Source organism: Limulus polyphemus, unplaced genomic scaffold, assembly GCF_000517525.1.
Source record: "Limulus polyphemus unplaced genomic scaffold, Limulus_polyphemus-2.1.2 Scaffold568, whole genome shotgun sequence".
Lineage (NCBI taxonomy): Eukaryota > Metazoa > Arthropoda > Merostomata > Xiphosura > Limulidae > Limulus > Limulus polyphemus.
This window is the reverse complement of record NW_013666178.1, coordinates 220,403-238,919: the sequence shown is the minus strand read 5'-3', so window position 1 is coordinate 238,919 and position 18,517 is coordinate 220,403. Positions and strand designations below refer to the sequence as shown.

General features: G+C 33.0%; 1 protein-coding gene across 4 annotated transcripts in view; it reads left to right on the top strand.

Moving 5' to 3' along the window:
* The window catches only part of LOC111085710, a 168,929-nt gene that overhangs the window by 104,286 nt on the left and 46,126 nt on the right, over positions 1 to 18,517 (top strand). The window contains exons 1-2 of one of the 4 annotated variants that reach the window (XM_022385579.1): positions 1,411 to 1,906; positions 16,566 to 16,870. In XM_022385579.1, coding sequence (XP_022241287.1) covers positions 1,880 to 1,906; positions 16,566 to 16,870 — 332 coding nt within the window. In that variant the 5' untranslated portion in view covers positions 1,411 to 1,879. Of the gene's footprint in view, positions 1 to 1,410; positions 1,907 to 16,565; positions 16,871 to 18,517 lie in introns of those variants that run through there. The other 3 variants (XM_022385582.1, XM_022385581.1, XM_022385580.1) reach the window with 3 other exon arrangements.

The following is an 18,517-nucleotide window of genomic DNA, read 5'->3' as shown; positions in this document are numbered from 1 at the left end:
TATTGTTGATTCTTACACTCGAGAATCTTCTACAACTTTAGAGAACAGGCGGGAGTTTGCAATACATATTTAAGAATATAAGTTATGTACTATTTACTAAATTTAAATTTAATTTAAACCAACATCGATATTAAAATAAATATAAAATAATAAATCCGTCACAAATGAAACATTCTATATTTGGTATGCTACTTTTTTGGTAAAACTACGAAAGGAATTAAGAGTTCTTTAGGTACATACAAAAGAATAAAATAATTCGAGAAACTATGTTTACGGGTAAGTATACAAAATCTTAAACTTTTTTACAGTACCTCTTGTCACTAACTATTCATACCGAAATTAGTTTGTTAACTTTAAAGTTCTTGTTGTGTTCAAGTCTGGCGATGGTTTTAAAGTTGAGATTTTCAATCAGTTTCGCGAGATGATGATAGTTATCCACGAATTTTTATTAACTTCAAGACTGGCTGTAGTAAGTTGGTTTGTCAGCTGATTTTTCTGACGATATTTCGTATAATTCTTCCACCAGTATTTTACTTTGACAGAATAGTTGTGTAGATTTCAGTTATTTGTCTGGAAGTTCGGGAATTTTGGAATAACTTCGCCGTGTTTATATGTTATTCAGAATTGAGGATCAATAAGAAACCATTCTAAGTTTTGAGATTAAGCTTTTCAAAAGCATGAAACAAATGTAACCTATACCACCGTATCAGAGTATTTGCAACTGATTTAACAGGTAAAACAAAGATAATTGGTAAAACTACACGTTATATAGAAATACGCACAAGTGAGCACGTGGGAATTTCAGCTAGAAGCGAGTTTTAGCTAACCAATCAGCTTAGGTCTTGTATCTGATTAATTAATTAATTTATTATAATCTTTTTATACATATTTTTATATTAAGAAGCGTATATGCATACAAGTATGTCAACGTACATACAAGATTTGTTGGCATGGTATATGTGATCGGAAATATAAAAAGAAGTTTTGTTTTTTGTGACTGTGATAGAACTGAAAACTGTTTCAGGAAGTGCTTTGAATTGCGTATGTGAGTGTTGAAAGTATCTACTGATAGTTATAAACGAAAATTAACTTAGTTGAGTATCAGATTTTAAATGCATTGAACTACAGAACGTGCAGTATGTTCGAAATGCACCTGATTGTAATCTTTGCCAAGAATTTTAAAGTCTGTCAGAGCAAGTATGTGGTTTAAATGTTTTAGACTGATCCCTCCTGTGGTTTTATGTTTTTGTGTGCATATGTATGAACACCACCAGCTCGTGGATGGATACCACAAACTCAGGGTTTCTGTAAGACGTGATGCAAGTGGAGATTAGCCTCAGAGCTGTTTCGACTATTTCCTCGGGTAGTTGGGGCAGGTAATGGAGTTGCCGATCGGTATTGGGATACAGATCTGCTGCTTACCGCTGCAGGCTAAAAATATATCGGTACTTGAGAGCGTATTAACAGGCGTTAGTTTCCCCCTGTCTTACTGGCTGTAGACTGTTCCTCTTTTCTCGTGGATTATTGACCCTCGTGGCTCGGCTCTCGACGCCGTCAATCGGTGATATAGCAGCCTTCTTGTTCGTAGTGTGTGTGAGTTGGGAGCTTTGTTCAGCTCCGATGGCATTTTAAGCGTATGAGGTATTGGCGGAAGAAGGTGGTGAAATAGATGTGCAGGAAAAGCATTCAATCGGGTGTAAAAAACATTCTGGTCTTCACTGAGTTCAGTTATCTCTGAATGAAAGGTTTGCTAATTTTTGATCTGTCATCTTGTGAAGAAATACCACTGTTCAGACTGTGATTGTTCTGTGAGAATGATACTCTGATAGGCTGCATAAACAACTTTTGGCGTTATATTGTCTATGTAAGACTAGAGTGAATGAAGAGGAACGTTCGATATTATAAGGTAAATAATTCATAGTTTATCCCACGTGTGAAAATTGTAAATGATGTCTCTATTACCTCAAACAGTTTTTCTGAGTTGTTTAGGATTTACTGGTTCTTCAGATGAGGATGTTTTCTATACAAAACACCAAATATACTTGTAATTTGATTAATAGTTGTGGTGCTAGTCCAATACCAAAATCTCATAGTAAATGTGTGACCTGACATGAAGATCGGTGCTTACGTATTTATTACTTGAATATTTAATTTAGGCTTAACATTTATCATTCAGTTATTTTTAACAATTACTAAGTTCATTATATACAAGATTTAACATTTCGAAGTACTGTTCGAAGTGTGTTCAACAAAATTTATAAACCAGAGATTTGGGGAACTTAAACATGATTAGTTCTATCTGGAATTGTTCATAAGAATAAAACTTTTATAGTGGAGCTGTTTAAGTTATAAACTGCACACTGGGTTATAAATAATAAAACTTTTATACTGGAGCTGCTTAAGTTATAAACTGTACACTGGGTTATAAATAATAAAACTTTCATAGTGGAGCTGTTTAAGCTATAAAATGTACACTGGGTTATAAATAATAAAACTTTTATCGTGGAGCTTTATAAGTTATAAACTGCACACTGGGTTATAAATAATAAAACTTTTATACTGGAGCTGTTTAAGTTATAAACTGCACACTGGGTTATAAATAATAAAACTTTTATAGTGGAGCTGTTTAAGTTATAAACTGTACACTGGGTTATAAATAATAAAACGTTTATACTTGAGCTGTTTAAGTTGTAAACTGCACACTGGGTTATAAATATTTGAAATTGGACTGGAATTACTTAGAGACGTTAACAAGTTAAAGTACAGAATGGTATAAATAAACTGTGAATCAAATTTCTTTTATCTGTCTTTGTTTATTGTTATGGGATGGTTTACAGGGATTTCATAACGTCATCTATTGATCATCAAATTCATGAAAGCCAAAAGAAACTCATCGAATTTGAAATTACCGTCTTAAAATATTTTCATGTCCACTTGTCAAAAAATAAATAAAACAACGTTCAGAGTTCATCTATGTCCATTTTGCCATCCGTATTTAATGAAAAACAATATTTTAATGACATATTTCTGGTTGTGTTCTGAGTCATTAAAACATACATTATATATGAATACAGAAGCATCTTTGATATCCTTATCTAGTGTGAATAATTTAACTAAAATGAACTAAAATTATCAGCACACGAAGGGTTTACGTGATACAACTAGAAATGAAACTCGAATTCTGTGATTGTTTCCTACACAATAGTAGAAAACCAGTATTACGTATACATATTTATATGTATGTGTTCTATTATACATAACGCACCTTCGCGCCTTGTTACATGTAATTGGATGGAAATTGATGCTGCTCAGAGAAATAAGATTAAAACGTATTAGAAAACGAAATCGCGTCATTCGTCGTGATATCACAGTGCACTATAGTTTTTAATGAAATTATTTATATATATATTTAGGTAAGCTTCAGAGAAACAATTTAAAAAAAATAATGATCTGTTGTAGTCGATGTATTCATTTATCAAAAGGTAAAAACGTAGTTAAATATCAGGCCTTGTGTTTTGAGGTTTATATTAACAAAACCAATACAAAACATTTTCGGTTATTATTGTTACGTACATTGATCGTAGGATACATTCTACTGACAGAGTTGTTAACATGGAAATGGCTAAACTTTATGAAAGAAGTGTTTTACTATAAATTGAGGTTTATTGTGTTGACCAGAAGGAATCATGGTCAGACTGACTGCTAAATATCTGATATATTCATTAACTAGGTACTAGGAAGGTAATAATAGTATTGATAGTAAAATTATAATAATTAAGCAATGATGAGACTGCTATTTAACAATGCGAAGAATTAATTACACATACAAGTCCTTCGTAGATGTGTTCTGGGTATATCTATTTTTTTGTTTCTTTATTTCACCTTTTGATGACTTTTCAGCTAATAATCTCTAAGCTTCTCCAAGCATGTCCCACTCGTCACTATCTTATTTCACTCGAGTATTTACACGTACAGTTACTGTTTGGTTTCCTCACTCAGGTCAGTATTTTTAAACATTGATTATTTTCCCTCTCAGGTTCGGGCTGTTTACCGTCATTTCCGCCAGGTCTGTCCAGGTATAGTTACCGCATATTTATTTCTGAAACGTATACACTTATTGTTTGTAGCCCTTCTCAAGTCTGACTTAGTATTTATATTATACTTCTACAGAGTTAATCCTTCTAAAGGGTCTGCCGGTCGAGTTAATACTTACTTCTTCTCAAATATTCCAGAATATTTGTTGCTTTTATCCTACACAGGCCTGTTAGAGTGGTTATGTCCAAGACTACGTCTAGTTACGACTTATTTAATTAAGAACATTTGACCTCATTATTCCGCTTATTTTCCTTAGATATGTCTAGCTACTTACAGTGTTTCTCAGGTTTGCACATTTATTTACTGATCATATTTCCCTACGTCTGTCTGAATAATTAATGCTTAATTTCTCTCATATCGGGCCAGTTCATAACTGTTTATTTATTTACAACTCGGCTGAATCAGTTACCGCTTATTTTACTCAAGTTTTTCCGACCCTTTACTGCTTTCTTCCATCGGGTCTGCTAAATCGGTCACCGTTTTGTTTACTCAGGTTTTGCAGGTCCTTTACTTTACTGTTTACTTTTATCAGGTCTGCTAAATCAGTTACCGTTTAGATTACTCAGGTTTTTCCGACTCTTTACCTTACTGTTTACTTCTATTACGTTTGCTAAATCAGTTACCACTTACTTTACTCAGATCTATCCGGTCCTTTACTTTATTGCTTACTTCCCTCAATTTTGAGTTTTCAAGGTAAACCAAAGGGACTGTATATGTCTTCTTTAATGTGTCATACTGTATCTGAAACACTTCTTTTGTAGAAACATTTACTTTTATAGATTTTCTTTAATTATTAGAATTATGTGGCGGGTCTTTTAACCAATATCAAGTGTATTATCATGGTCAATGGACATAAGTGTGGCCGTTTGTGACCAGCACAAAATAATTTTTCCTGTTCGTTGTCTCATGAAGTACGACATGACAATGTCTGTATGCTACCCTCTCTCTCTCTTAACATTTAAATCGATGAGGCTACAGATCCGAAACAAATGAAAATACTAAAATAGGATATATATTTAGAAGGCGTTCAAAATCCAGTTAACACCGAAACGGTTGTTCTCAAACAACCTGCTAACATAAGTAGCGTTTCAACAGATACTATATCTGACGTATACCAGTCGTACTGAACAGGCCTGATAATTGGCGAAAGTCCTTGTCGGCACTGGATATAGCAGATACTATGATTAAAATTAAATTTTTTTTTTATTTTCACTCGAAAGTGTGTATTAATAATATACCATATAATAGATTGTACAAATTAACATATTTAAAATATCTAGGTAATAGACATAACTTGCTCACTCAATTAAGGTCAGATTAAGCAAAATCCCCCCCCCCCTTACAATTATGTAGAAAATAGAATAAAATTTCGGGGGTTTCATATTTTGAATTATTTTTTTACATATTTCAACGCGACGAAAATGTCCATATGTAGCCTTTGTTGTTGTATTGACAAAACGCATTTAAGATTCTATAGATGTTACTATATTAGATATATATTATAAAATGTATTAATATGTAGAACCACTCACATAATTCCGCTATAAAGTATTAAATTTAGATTCTGTTTTAACGTCTTGAAGAAATAGGTTTTTGTTTGTTTGATAAAGTCTAATATTGATCTTTGGCACATTATAAACGTCAAAAAATTTACACGTCAAATACAAGTATAATTTGAAATAGAAAAAGTACTAAAATGAAATAAACTCCCTTCAGAATAGATAAAATTAATCACATTAATAGTGCTGACTAACTGGCAAATGTCTATACTATATGTACTTCCGCAGGGTTCCTGAAAGTGTTCTGTTTCAAGAGTAAATAAAACCAAAATTAAGAGTAGCAAATATTTTTATTTCTTGCTTTTGAATTTCAAGTGTCATGCTTTGTTGTACCCTGCAGAGTGCATAATTTTTCTTGTGCTTCATGGCATGCTCTCGTTTTACTGACGTCACGACAGTACACATTGCAATGTTAAGCGTTCCTTATGTGACGTTATTCTAGTGTCTGCTGATATCTGACAGACAACAAACACACTACTGTATAGGTGGTGACCCCTACAGGTGGCCATGGGCCCACGTTTGGTGAAATAACTTGTACAGCTGTTTCTTCTAGCTGTACAGGTTAAATTTTGCTTCAAGACAATCTCTAGATTCATGGTTTAGTAAATGCTGCTTCTGAACAGATCCTAGATTCCTGATTTAGTAAAGTTTCCCTCAGAATAGACTCCAGATTTCTGGTTTAGTAAACGTTGCGTCAGAACAGACCCTAGATTTCTGGTTTAGTAAACGTTGCGCCATAACAGACTGTTCTTCATGTTTACCTTTTCAAGTTTAAAGGACATCAGTTATGTGCATCTTATATCATTACTGTGGAGTGTTTTTTTATTTACATTACAGATAGTAATGTAAGGACGTACCTGTTTTAGTTACCATACTATGTATGCCCGTATTTTAACGTCACAATATTTGTTTCTTTTGAATTTCACGCAAAGCTACACGAGGGCTATCTTCGCTAGCCGTCCATAATTTAGCAATATTTAGATGTGTCGATTGCACACACTATTTAAGAACTATATCATGTATCTTGCATAACTGTGGCGTCTATGAAACATGAATATTTTTTGTTTTAAGTTACTTGCAATTTCATTCTTACATCCCTTTCAAAAATGAAATTAATGTCAGTAGAGGCTGTGCAGACGATAATAAAGTATATGGTTTTATGCGTCTAGGTACACGTGGATTCTTACAGGAACTATACAAGTTTTTGTAGCATTAATGAAAACAAAACTGTATAGCTCCACCTGCTGTTACTTAGTGATATTTTATCTTTGGATATCTGAAACTAAATGCCCATCTAATGACTAATTGAAAAGAATGGACAACTATAGCTCATAATAAGTGATATAAAAGTAGGGATACAACATTATGGAAGTAATTAAATAATAAAAGTCACGTTCTACGGAGAGGTTTGTAACAAAGTTTGGGTTTACCTGAAACCACTGATAACAGATTACTTCAATCAAGATAGGAGAGAAACAAGTTTAAAGAATTAATGGAATTTCAATTTTATCTTCTTGTTTGCGAAGTTTTGTGTGCGTTCTGATATAACACGGCTGTGATCAGCTATCATTTGTCACCAAAAGCTGTCACATTCCTAGTTCAATCAATTAAAGATCGAGGTTACTGGGCGTCTAGGTGATGGGAGTGAGCATGGTATGTAACAGGAAGTTGGTTATTCTGCAGCAAATAATGCTTGGGGCTAATGACGATGATAACTTTATCTATTTATTTTTAAATTCTGGACCATTAAAGTTAAACCCTATTAAACGTACTGTATTATTTAGAATTTCTTATTTTTCCGTTTTCATAGAAATTATAATTATTTTACTACCAGTAAAGTGCTGAATGTTCAACATTCCGTGTTGTAGAAATTATTATTATTTGCCTACCAGTAAAGTGCTGTATATTCATCATTCCATGCTGTACGAACTATTATTATTTTCCTACCAGTAAAGTGCTGTATATTCATCATTCCATGTTTTAGAAACTATTATTACTTTCCCACCAGTAAAGTGCTGTATATCCAATATTCCATCTTGTAGAAACTATTATTATTTTCCTACCAGTAAAATGCTGTATATTCATCATTCCATGCTGTATGAACTATTATTACTTTCCTACCAGTAAAATGCTGTATATTCATCATTCCATGCTGTATGAACTATTATTATTTTCCTACCAGTAAAGTGCTGTATATTCAACATTCCATGTTTTAGAAACTATTATTACTTTCCCACCAGTAAAGTGCTGTATATTCAACATTCCATGTTTTAGAAACTATTATTATTTTCCTACTAGTAAAGTGCTGTATATTCATCATTCCATGCTGTACGAACTATTATTATTTTCCTACCAGTAAAGTGCTGTATATTCATCATTCCATGCTGTACGAACTATTATTACTTTCTCACCAGTAAAGTGCTGTATATTCATCATTCCATGCTGTACGAACTATTATTACTTTCCCACCAGTAAAGTGCTGCATTAAAGAACATGAGATCGGGTGGTTGATCTTAAAATACATTGTGGAAAGATCTCAGTTTTATACATGCCGATCACAATATTATTATGGAAGAGTAATTGTAATTTGTTTTCCTTCAGTACGTTCTTCTTTTTTTCAATTAAATCATTATTAACAAATATATCTCTCTGGAAGTTTTTAAGTATTGTATCATCAGAGCTGTTGCAGAAGTTCGTGTAATTAGAGGATATTTATTTACTGAGACGCAATCTCTATTTTTTACGTGTTTTTATTATTCCACTGTTTAGAAAATTTCATTAAAAAATGTTTTATCTCCTTTACAAAATGTGTTTAATTTTTTTAGGAATTGTTTTTGACATTACTTGGAAAAACGTAAATACCAGAATCTTGTTTTTCATAGAAGCAAACGTAATTTTAAATGTCTACAAAATACTGTTATAATTCATGTTCAGAGGCTATCACATAGTTATTAAACGCTCGCACTTTAATTTATAGAGTAGTTATTTGTAATTCTTCTCTTTTTTTTTGTAAATGCGTATACAAATGCAGAGAAATGTGGAGAAATTAGCTCTAATACATATCTCTCTATATATATATTCTAATTTTTAAAATCCTTTCACGATTATTCTAGATTTTAATGAAAACTTTTCAATAGGATCAAATGTTCTCTACTGTCAGAAAGAAAAAAAAACGTGTGATAACGGTATTTCATCATAAACTCTACTCCTAGTGTGAATTTGATTTGTTTTGTCATATTCACAAAAGTGCCTGACATTTTCCATAAATATAACTTAAATCACACACATATGACGGAAGATATATTTGGTATATACTTTTATGGCCATAATGAAACAATTTAGAATTAATATAACCAAAATTAAGTTATATCTAACATTAAATGTATTGTTTCAACTTTTTGTTAATGCTTGTCAAAAACAACAACAACAAAAAAACAAAAACTAAAACAGTCTAATAGTCCCAGCAAAGAATAATACAGACGACAATGGTCATGAGAACAAAATAAGTTTATCTCATTTTTCTCTTTAAAGAGACAATTTAAAACTTACTTTTCTCAAACAATACAATCAAAATATATAAGTTAATTTGTATTACTAAGTAACCAAACACAATGATTACATTCAGTATTACTCATTGTAGAAACTAGTTATCTGATAAATCGGGAATGCTCATCGTGACGGCTGAGGAAAGTATTTTAAACCAATCACACTCACACATTGGAAAGCTTTCCATCACTGAGCACATTAAATGTGAAAACAAAATCTTCCTATTTAACTATTAATAATAATATGTTTATAACATCTCGACTTAACTTTGAAAACCACCAATTATATTTTTCCCAACGCAACAAAACGGATTTTACTTCATCAGATCAAAAAATATAAAAACTGTAAGAATTATGATTTTTTCCCTCTTACAATCATCTTAGTGCTAAAACATCATATAGTAATAATTAAATAATGACAGGAAGAACATTGCTTTACTTGGATCGTGATAACATTACACAAAATACTCTCACTCACCATATTTCTAGTATAACTAACACAGGATCTCTGCCTTAAACAGAGGCAAAGTAGTGGCTGGGCAAGGAATAAGAAATTCCGATAATTGTTTCTTGGAGGTGTTGCATATACCGTTGGAAAGTACGTAATATGCTGTCTTCAAATATGCAATTCATATAATGGTAACGTATTCTAATTGGGAGTTATGAGCAGTCACAAAGGCAAGGGTTACATAGTGTCCGCACCACCTTACCAGCAATGGTCACACACCCACACTAATTGATTATAACCTGTTTTCTTTTAATTCGAAAATCAAATTACGCGACCTTTCTTCAGTGTCTGGCAGAAGGCTACTACTATAAATACTGTTCTTGTCAGCAACATATTGAATGACACCACAGCATTCTTTGGCTTGATAGATAGACTTGGCTCAACAGGGGCTGTCGAAAAGTCCATTGTTATCGCATTCACAGTGGTTGCAAATCGAATATCTCAGAATATGCAGGTAATCGAGGAAATAACGGTGACTGATGATGACATATCGGGGAGTAACAAAGTTCTAGTCACGTTCAGCGGGGCTTGTAGAGAAGCCGTCGGTTACACAGCAGGAAGCACTGTCATAAACCATGGGGTTTCCTACTTGTAAACTGTAATTGTCACATATCATCGTATGCAACATCCTGTATAAGTTTCAACTAAATCGGATAAATCCGTAATTTCTGATGTCCACGTCCGATCCGTGGTGAGAGAGATCCCGTGTTAAGACTTTGTGGTTTATAAGGTGACACTAAACGTCTAATCCTCTTTTACCGTATTATTGTATATTAAATGTTAACACTCAACCCAAAGAACATAATGAAATGTGAAAACATCATCAATAGGTTGAATATTACAATGCAGCCTATTATTCTAGTTGTTTTTCACTGTTACATGGACGCTTATGCGAATTCAACGGCTCGTCAATAACGACAGAGATACGATTATGAAACATAAAGAGCATTGTAATTATTATTTCGGAACACAAAAATATTTTAAAGTAGTATATTTTATGAAACCAAATTTGAGAAAAAAAAATTCTAAGTACGCTCCCCGTTGTTACAACGTATTTAACATTGGAAGCTTTGTCAAAGGTGAACACTCCGTTTCTATTGTAATAAGTAAAAGTCTTCAATAAAAGTCAAAACAAATAAGTCTCAAGAGTAATTAAAGAATTCGGATTCACATAAAACTCTACCTGTTCTTGTGTATATATAACTATGATGCAGAGAGGGCCATTTGGCAGAAAAACAAATAAAAATAACACTACTTACAACCTTGCTATCGACAGTTATTTACAGACGACCTATGTCCTCTAATTTGACAATTGTAAAGTTTACCAGAAGAAGGGCGAAGGATTGAATGATAGGAGATGTGTGGTTTCCATGACAACATTTTTCCATCACACTTAATCTCATATTATAGCCAGCTTGTAGCCAAGCACCAAAACAACAGTAATAACAGCTAGATTTCATGGTTAGTGTTTCATTAAAGTACTGTGTTCTATGACCTCTTTTAGTTTGTGTGTATGCATCAGTTACATACCAGTTTTAGGATTTAAATCACAAGTATACTGATTTGGCCATGCGTGTTTTATTGTTGAGTGGAAAATATGCTAATAGTGTTTTTAATATAATTTTTCTTCTGCTAGAGACTCTGTGCATTGCTATCCTGTATGGATATATTAAAAAAAAACATTTTCAGGTATTTAATAAGTATGAAAGCATGGTTCAAAAGAACGTGATATGAATAATTTATGTACAATTCAAAACTGATTTCTAATGGCAAGTATTTTTGTCCCTACAGTTTCCTTTGAATCCCATACAATTCGTTATATGAGTTAACAATTATACATTTATTTATAATGTCTACTTTACAGTACATTTACAGAAAAATGTATTTAATCATAAAAGACTCACGAGTTTTGAGTGAAAAATAACATGTACGTATTGCTTGAACTGAAAACTGAAATGAAATTTCCACTTTAAAACACCTTTAGAATATTTTCCTGTGAATGAGGAATAACAAAAAGCGTTGAATCAGAATTTCACGTTCCTTAATTATTTTACTGTTACTGTTACCACAGAAAAAAGCCAGTTATTTAATAACACACACACACACTATAGATTTATTGTGTAACTACTGTTGGACGTGCAAGAGATGGGAACTGAATATTCTTGGTGTAACTACTGTTGGACATGCAGGAGATGGGAACTGAAGATTATTTGTGTAATTACTGTTGGACATGCAGGAGATGGGAACTGAAGATTCTTTGGGTAATTACTGTTGGACATGCAGAAGATGGGAACTGAATATTCTTTGTGCAACTACTGTTGGACATGCAGGAGATGGGAACTGAAGATTAAAATGCATGTAACGAGAGAAAACACTAATCAAACGTAAGTCGTCTTACCCTAAACAAATTGTAAAGTTAATAGAAAAACTAAAATCGAAAACTCATTGAGCTAAATAGTTCGTTCTGTTCACTTTTAAACGCAGAGAACTGTACATTCCTGGAAGTAATTATATTTGGAAACTACACACGTATCTACCATAAGAAAGTAGAGAGAGAAATAAATATGTAATTATTTATCCATGTACTCAACGTCCAACAGTAATTACACAAAGAATATTCAGTTCCCATCTCCTGCATGTCCAACAGTAATTACACAAATCACGTATTGTATAAATATAGGTAAAATATTATGAACTGAACTATTAGTTTTCTGCTTACAGATTATGGATGATTCCTCCTGCGAATTTTCTTTTTCTGTCTGATATTACGGATGTGTTATTAGAGGTAAACTTCTACAGACATTTGTTTTAATTGTGGTATCTAGTAACGTTCTACATGTGCAATGAAACTGACTTGGTGAGTTGTTGTATCTCAAAAGTGTGGTTTTAATTATTGGATGACTGTTAGTAGAACGTGAACAGCAGTACTACATGTAAAGAACTGACTATCTGTGTACTATTATGTCAATGTGTTGCACGTGTGATGCGTATTTCATTGATGGCAAAGAAGTGATAAACTCTCACTCACTCAAAGTTTTCTTATCCTTAAACACCATGTGCTGGTTGAACGTTGACGTTGTAGTATATTGATATCATAAGAGTATCTAATTAAAACATCAAATAACGCAAGACTTTCAAGCCCTGCTCGTTTTAAGCATATTACGTGCAAATTGTGTGTACGTTAAATTATTTTCAAGTTTATGTTATTTTAAGAATACAAAAACTAAGTTGTCTAAACACTACATGGTAGTTTTGAGAATCATCCTGGAAATCCACATCAAAATTGCATGTTTAATCATACAAAACTTTCTGTGGCCAGCAGAATCCACACAACCAGAGTGTATATGTTTACAAATGTTTCAGTAATTATCATTGGCTAAGAATGTCTGATGAGCCACATAACCAAAATTATGCTGAAAGTCTTTATGATGCTAATTCGCTCTCAAGTAAGATGTTATGTAGAAAATGTAGGATATTCCCAAAAAATATAACCACTTCATTATATTTATAAAGCGATGTTAGTGAACTTATTGTTACATTAGCATAATGTGCTTTTATGCACAAGTAGAATAAAACAGTGTTGAAACTCATCAAAATATCTTGTTCCTACAGACTGTACAAAGTGTCTTGCAAAATGACCTTGGACCTACAGACTATATAAAGTATCTTGCTAAAGGTTCTTCGCCCTACAGATCCTGCGAAGTGTCTTGCTAAGTGATCATAGCCCTACAGACTATGTAAACTATCTTGATAAATAATATTGGCCCTACAGACTATTCAAAGTGTTTTGGTAAGTGATACTGGCCCTACAGACTATACTAAATGTCTTTATAAGTTATACTGGCCCTAAAGATAATAAAAGTATCTTACTAGGGGATCTTGTCCATACAGGTTATACAAAGTGTCCTACCAAGTGATATTGGCCTTATAGACTATAAAAGTGTCTCGCTAAGAGATATTGTCCCTACAGATTATACAAAGTGTCCTACTAAGTGATATTGGCCTTATAGACTATAAAAGTGTCTCGGTAAGAGATCTTGTCCCTACAGGTTATACAAAGTGTCTTAATAAGTGATATTGGCCTTATAGACTATAAAATGTGTCTTGCTAAGAGATCTTGTCCCTACAGATTATACAAAGTGTCCTACTAAGTGATATTGGCCTTATAGACTATAAAATGTGTCTTGCTAAGTGAGCTTGTCCCTACAGATTATAAAAAGTGTCTTAAAAGTGATATTGACTCTACACACCATACAAAGTGTCTTAATGAGTGATATTTTCCCTACAGACTATATATACAAAGTGTCTTGCTAAGTGATGTTGTTTAATAGTCTGGTTTAGTACTGCTTACTTGTACCTTAGATTTGTGAAATGTAGCCAATCGTGCAGAATTAGGCAAGAGTTTTGATATATTATCATGTGTCATTCTGTTTTTTATTCTGTGTCTAAACGGTAACGTTTATGCAGGAAAATAATTTTTTGTTTAGAGTAAATGTGATTCATGTCTTATGTTTTGATTCTTGTCTAAACATATGTATACTTCAATATTGTGGTACAACAACTTCGGTAATTCGTGTTGATTAATGTTGCAAGTCGTAGTCGGTTTTACTTTGATACTCATACGTTCTCGAGATAAGTGTGAATGAAAAATGTTTACACTCTCTATTCACGTATACCAGTGATTTCAAAGTGTTAACTGCATTAATAAAGTAACTTTTATTGTAATATTACATTTATTCTTTTATAATTATTTTCAAAGCTACATATTGGTTTCTTCATTAACACAACTCTTTTGGAAGTGATGCCTTTATTAGCAACTGTTCGTACAGAATTCGTTTCAATGCTTTTAGATCAGTTTTCTAAAGGAATTAGTCATTTTTAACATATTTAGAAATATATAGCTCTCTTACATATCTAAATTTAGTTTATGCAGACCTATAGGGTAAAAGTGTGTTTTTTTTCTATATAAATATGTCCGGATCTTTAAGTGACAACGTTAACAACGTAATAAAAGGTATGGATACACTATTTAAATGACAACGTTAAAAACGTAATAACAGGTATGGATACACTATTCAAATGTCAACCTAGTACAATCGCTTCGGTTTCTGTACAGATACTAAATAATATAGTCCCACAAGGCTCTCCATCTATAACCTCTTCCTACTAATTTTTCCGAATAGAGACCAGGCACAGAAGTATCAGCTAGCTTAGTTTACAGGTATGACTCTAGCATCTTCATGCATCGTAGAACGGTAGGTAAAAAACAAAGCACGCATTATATTCAGAAGGGACAGCACTTATTGATATCATTCACGGTTTGTCGACAGGATAGTTTTGCATCGACTCAAGCAACACTTAGGAAACTTCCAAAGTCAATTTTCACTCCTAGACACCTGTATTTGAGCCCACTTTCTCTGTTTGTTATGAAAATAAAGTCTTTTGTTTTGTATTCAATAACGTCACGCCAACAGTTTTGTAAAGGTGGTAGCTGTCATGTAGATACTTGGAAGTGTTAGCCGTCATGTATTTACTTGAAAGTGTTAGCCGTCATGCAGTTACTTGAAGGTGTTAGCCGTCATGTAGATACTTGGAAGTGTTAGCCGTCATGTAGTTTATTGAAAGTGTTAGCCGTCATGTAGTTACTTGAAAGTGTTAGCCGTCATGTAAATACTTGGAAGTGTTAGCCGTCATGTAAATACTTGGAAGTGTTAGCCGTCATGTAAATACTTGAAAGTGTTAGCCGTCATGTAGATACTTGGAAGTGTTAGCCGTCATGTAGTTACTTGAAAGTGTTAGCCGTCATGTAGATACTTGGAAGTGTTAGCCGTCATGTAGTTACTTGAAAGTGTTAGCCGTCATGTAGATACTTGGAAGTGTTAGCCGTCATGTAGTTACTTGAAAGTGTTAGCCGTCATGTAAATACTTGGAAGTGTTAGCCGTCATGTAAATACTTGGATATGAACAAGGATTTGAATGATTGGAGGATTTCCGTAACCTAAAATACATTATGAATTATTTTGGAATGTGGGATGAAACTGTTGCTCGTAGGATAAACACAAAATCTTTTTGTCAAATGGAAATCAATTGCTATAATGAGAAAGTTGGTATTTGGAGATATTGTCTGTTGACGAGAAGCAGATTTCTCTTCGTTTCTATTTGAGACTCGGACAGGTGATGTGGTAATTTAGTGATAGTATGATGAAGATTCTGATTATCTAATGGAGGTATGTGACTGAAGCCTGATTACTTCTCTACCGGACTTCCCAAACTGAATAATGACCATTTTTATCTTAATTTTTTTCACTAAATAGTAGGCTAGACTGTCTGAGTTAATCAATATTTCACCGAATTTTGTTCTCATTGTATCTTGAAAGTAGAGGAAAATATCAAATACATTGGTTTCTTCGATAGCTAATGATTCTATTTAAATTAATAGTTACTGGTTAGAAGGTTTCTTATATCGGTAGCATACATTTGAATTTTCATAACTTGATTAACAGTTTTGGCATCAGGTGTAAATTCTAGCTTTTCAGCACGTTAAGCTTTAAAAACCTTAGTATAACTTCTTACTTATTTTAATGTTTCATCTTAGTATTTTTTTATGTAATTTGTTAATCTTTATTTTATTCATGGTTCTTTATTGTTTCAAACATCATGAGATATCAGTTGTTTTGTGTGTTTTTTTCGCTTTATATGTATTTCACTATAACTGGCTGTTTTCAAATATTTAATGATGTTTTTGGGGCAGTAAACTAAATATATATATATATATAAACGGGTTTAATCTTATCACCTTTTGCAGCATTAATTATATTTTATAACTAATTAAATACATTTTTATGTTTGGACTTGCTGATGGAAGCCATGAATCCGGAAGATAATTGGTATTTGGACCTCAGTTCGCACTGGGAGGGGAAGGACGAAGATTTTGATTACTGCGATTGCCCTGGTCCTCCATCCCCTCCTCAATTTGTGATTCCCCCGCCTCCACCTCCTCCTTCACTTCAGTTGTGTCAAGGAGAACACACGGACTTGCAGTACTGTAAAGTGAAAACTCTAGGAACTGAATACACTTACCCACACTTTTACTTCCTTCCGGTCATCGCTGTGGTCTCTTCAGTGGTGGTCGTCATCACGGTCGCTTCTTTTCTTTTATGGAAGTAGGTATTATCAGTCTTATTTATCAAATAATGTAGCTCTTAGAGTTCAGTATGAGTCGTTCTATATAATTTAGATCAAAATATTTTTGTGTTCGTAAAGTCATTTATAGGATAAAGTAGTACTATAATGGTTACTAAAGTTGCTCTTATTATGAACACTATAGAACTAGGTATATGTAACATTGCTCTCTTTAGATCCTTGCAATCATCAAGTTTTAATAACGTGAATAATAAAAGTATTGTAACGTTATGCGAATTGGACAGTGTTTACTTACTTTAGAATACATTTTCTTTCATCATACCGTGTGTCAGACACGAAGACTGCGCATGCAGCATTGAGTAGCTTATACCACTCACCAGGGAACATTGTTAACGCGGATGTAGGTCTTCAAGTAATCACCACTGTCGAATATGTTGATAAGATCTAGTACATTATGAAGAACACCATATCAGAATCAATGAAATAAAGATGTTAGTTTCTAGAACAGCAGTAAAAATTCAGTACTCTTTGCTTCAGAAGGAACAGAATGCTATTGAAATGTCAGCACGTTTCAATATATGATGTTAATCTGCGTTATCCGTTTTCATCCGAAGTTTTGTTTCGTGAAATTTTCGTATGAACCGTTTATTGAACAGTTCTATTTTGGGGCTCAAGAGAAAAATCTAATTTTTATGTCTATGCTTTCTGCACAAATATAGTGCTAATTCACTGTTAGAATCAAAATGACAGAACACAATACATTTCAAGTGAAAAGAAAAAATAGTGCCTCGTCATATACATAGTGTACAGTTTCTCTATCGTATTATACATAGTGTATAGGTTCTTCATCTTCATATACATAGTGGGTAGGTTCTTCATCTTCATATACATAGTGTATAGGTTCTTCATCTTCATATACATAGTGTGTAGGTTCTTCATCTTCACACACATAGTGTACAGATTCATCTTCATATACATAGTGGGTAGGTTCTTCATCTTCATATACATAGTGTACAGGTTCTTCATCTTCATATACATAGTGTGTAGGTTCTTCATCTTCACACACATAGTGTACAGATTCATCTTCATATACATAGTGGGTAAGTTATTCATCTTCATAGACATAGTGTACAGGTTCTTCATCTTCATATACATAGTGTACAGATTCTTCATCTTCATATACATAGTGTACATATTCTTCATCTTCATATACATAGTGTGTAGGTTCTTCATCGTCAAAACATAGTGTACAAGTTTTCCATGGTGATATACATAGTTTACAGGTTCTTCATGGTTATATACGTAATGTACAGGTTCTTCATATTCATATACATAGTTTACAGGTTCTTCATCTTCATATACATAGTGCACAGGTTCTCTGTCGTATTATACATTGTGTGCAGGTTCTTCATCGTCGTATACATATTGTAAAAGTTCTTCATCATGATATACATTGTGTGTAGGTTCTCCGTCGTCATATATATAATGTACAGGTTCTTCATCGTCATATACATATTGTAAAAGTTCTTCATCATGATATACATTGTGTGTAGGTTCTCCGTCGTCATATATATAATGTACAGGTTCTTCATCGTCATATACATATTGTAAAAGTTCTTCATCATGATATACATTGTGTGTAGGTTCTCCGTCGTCATATATATAAT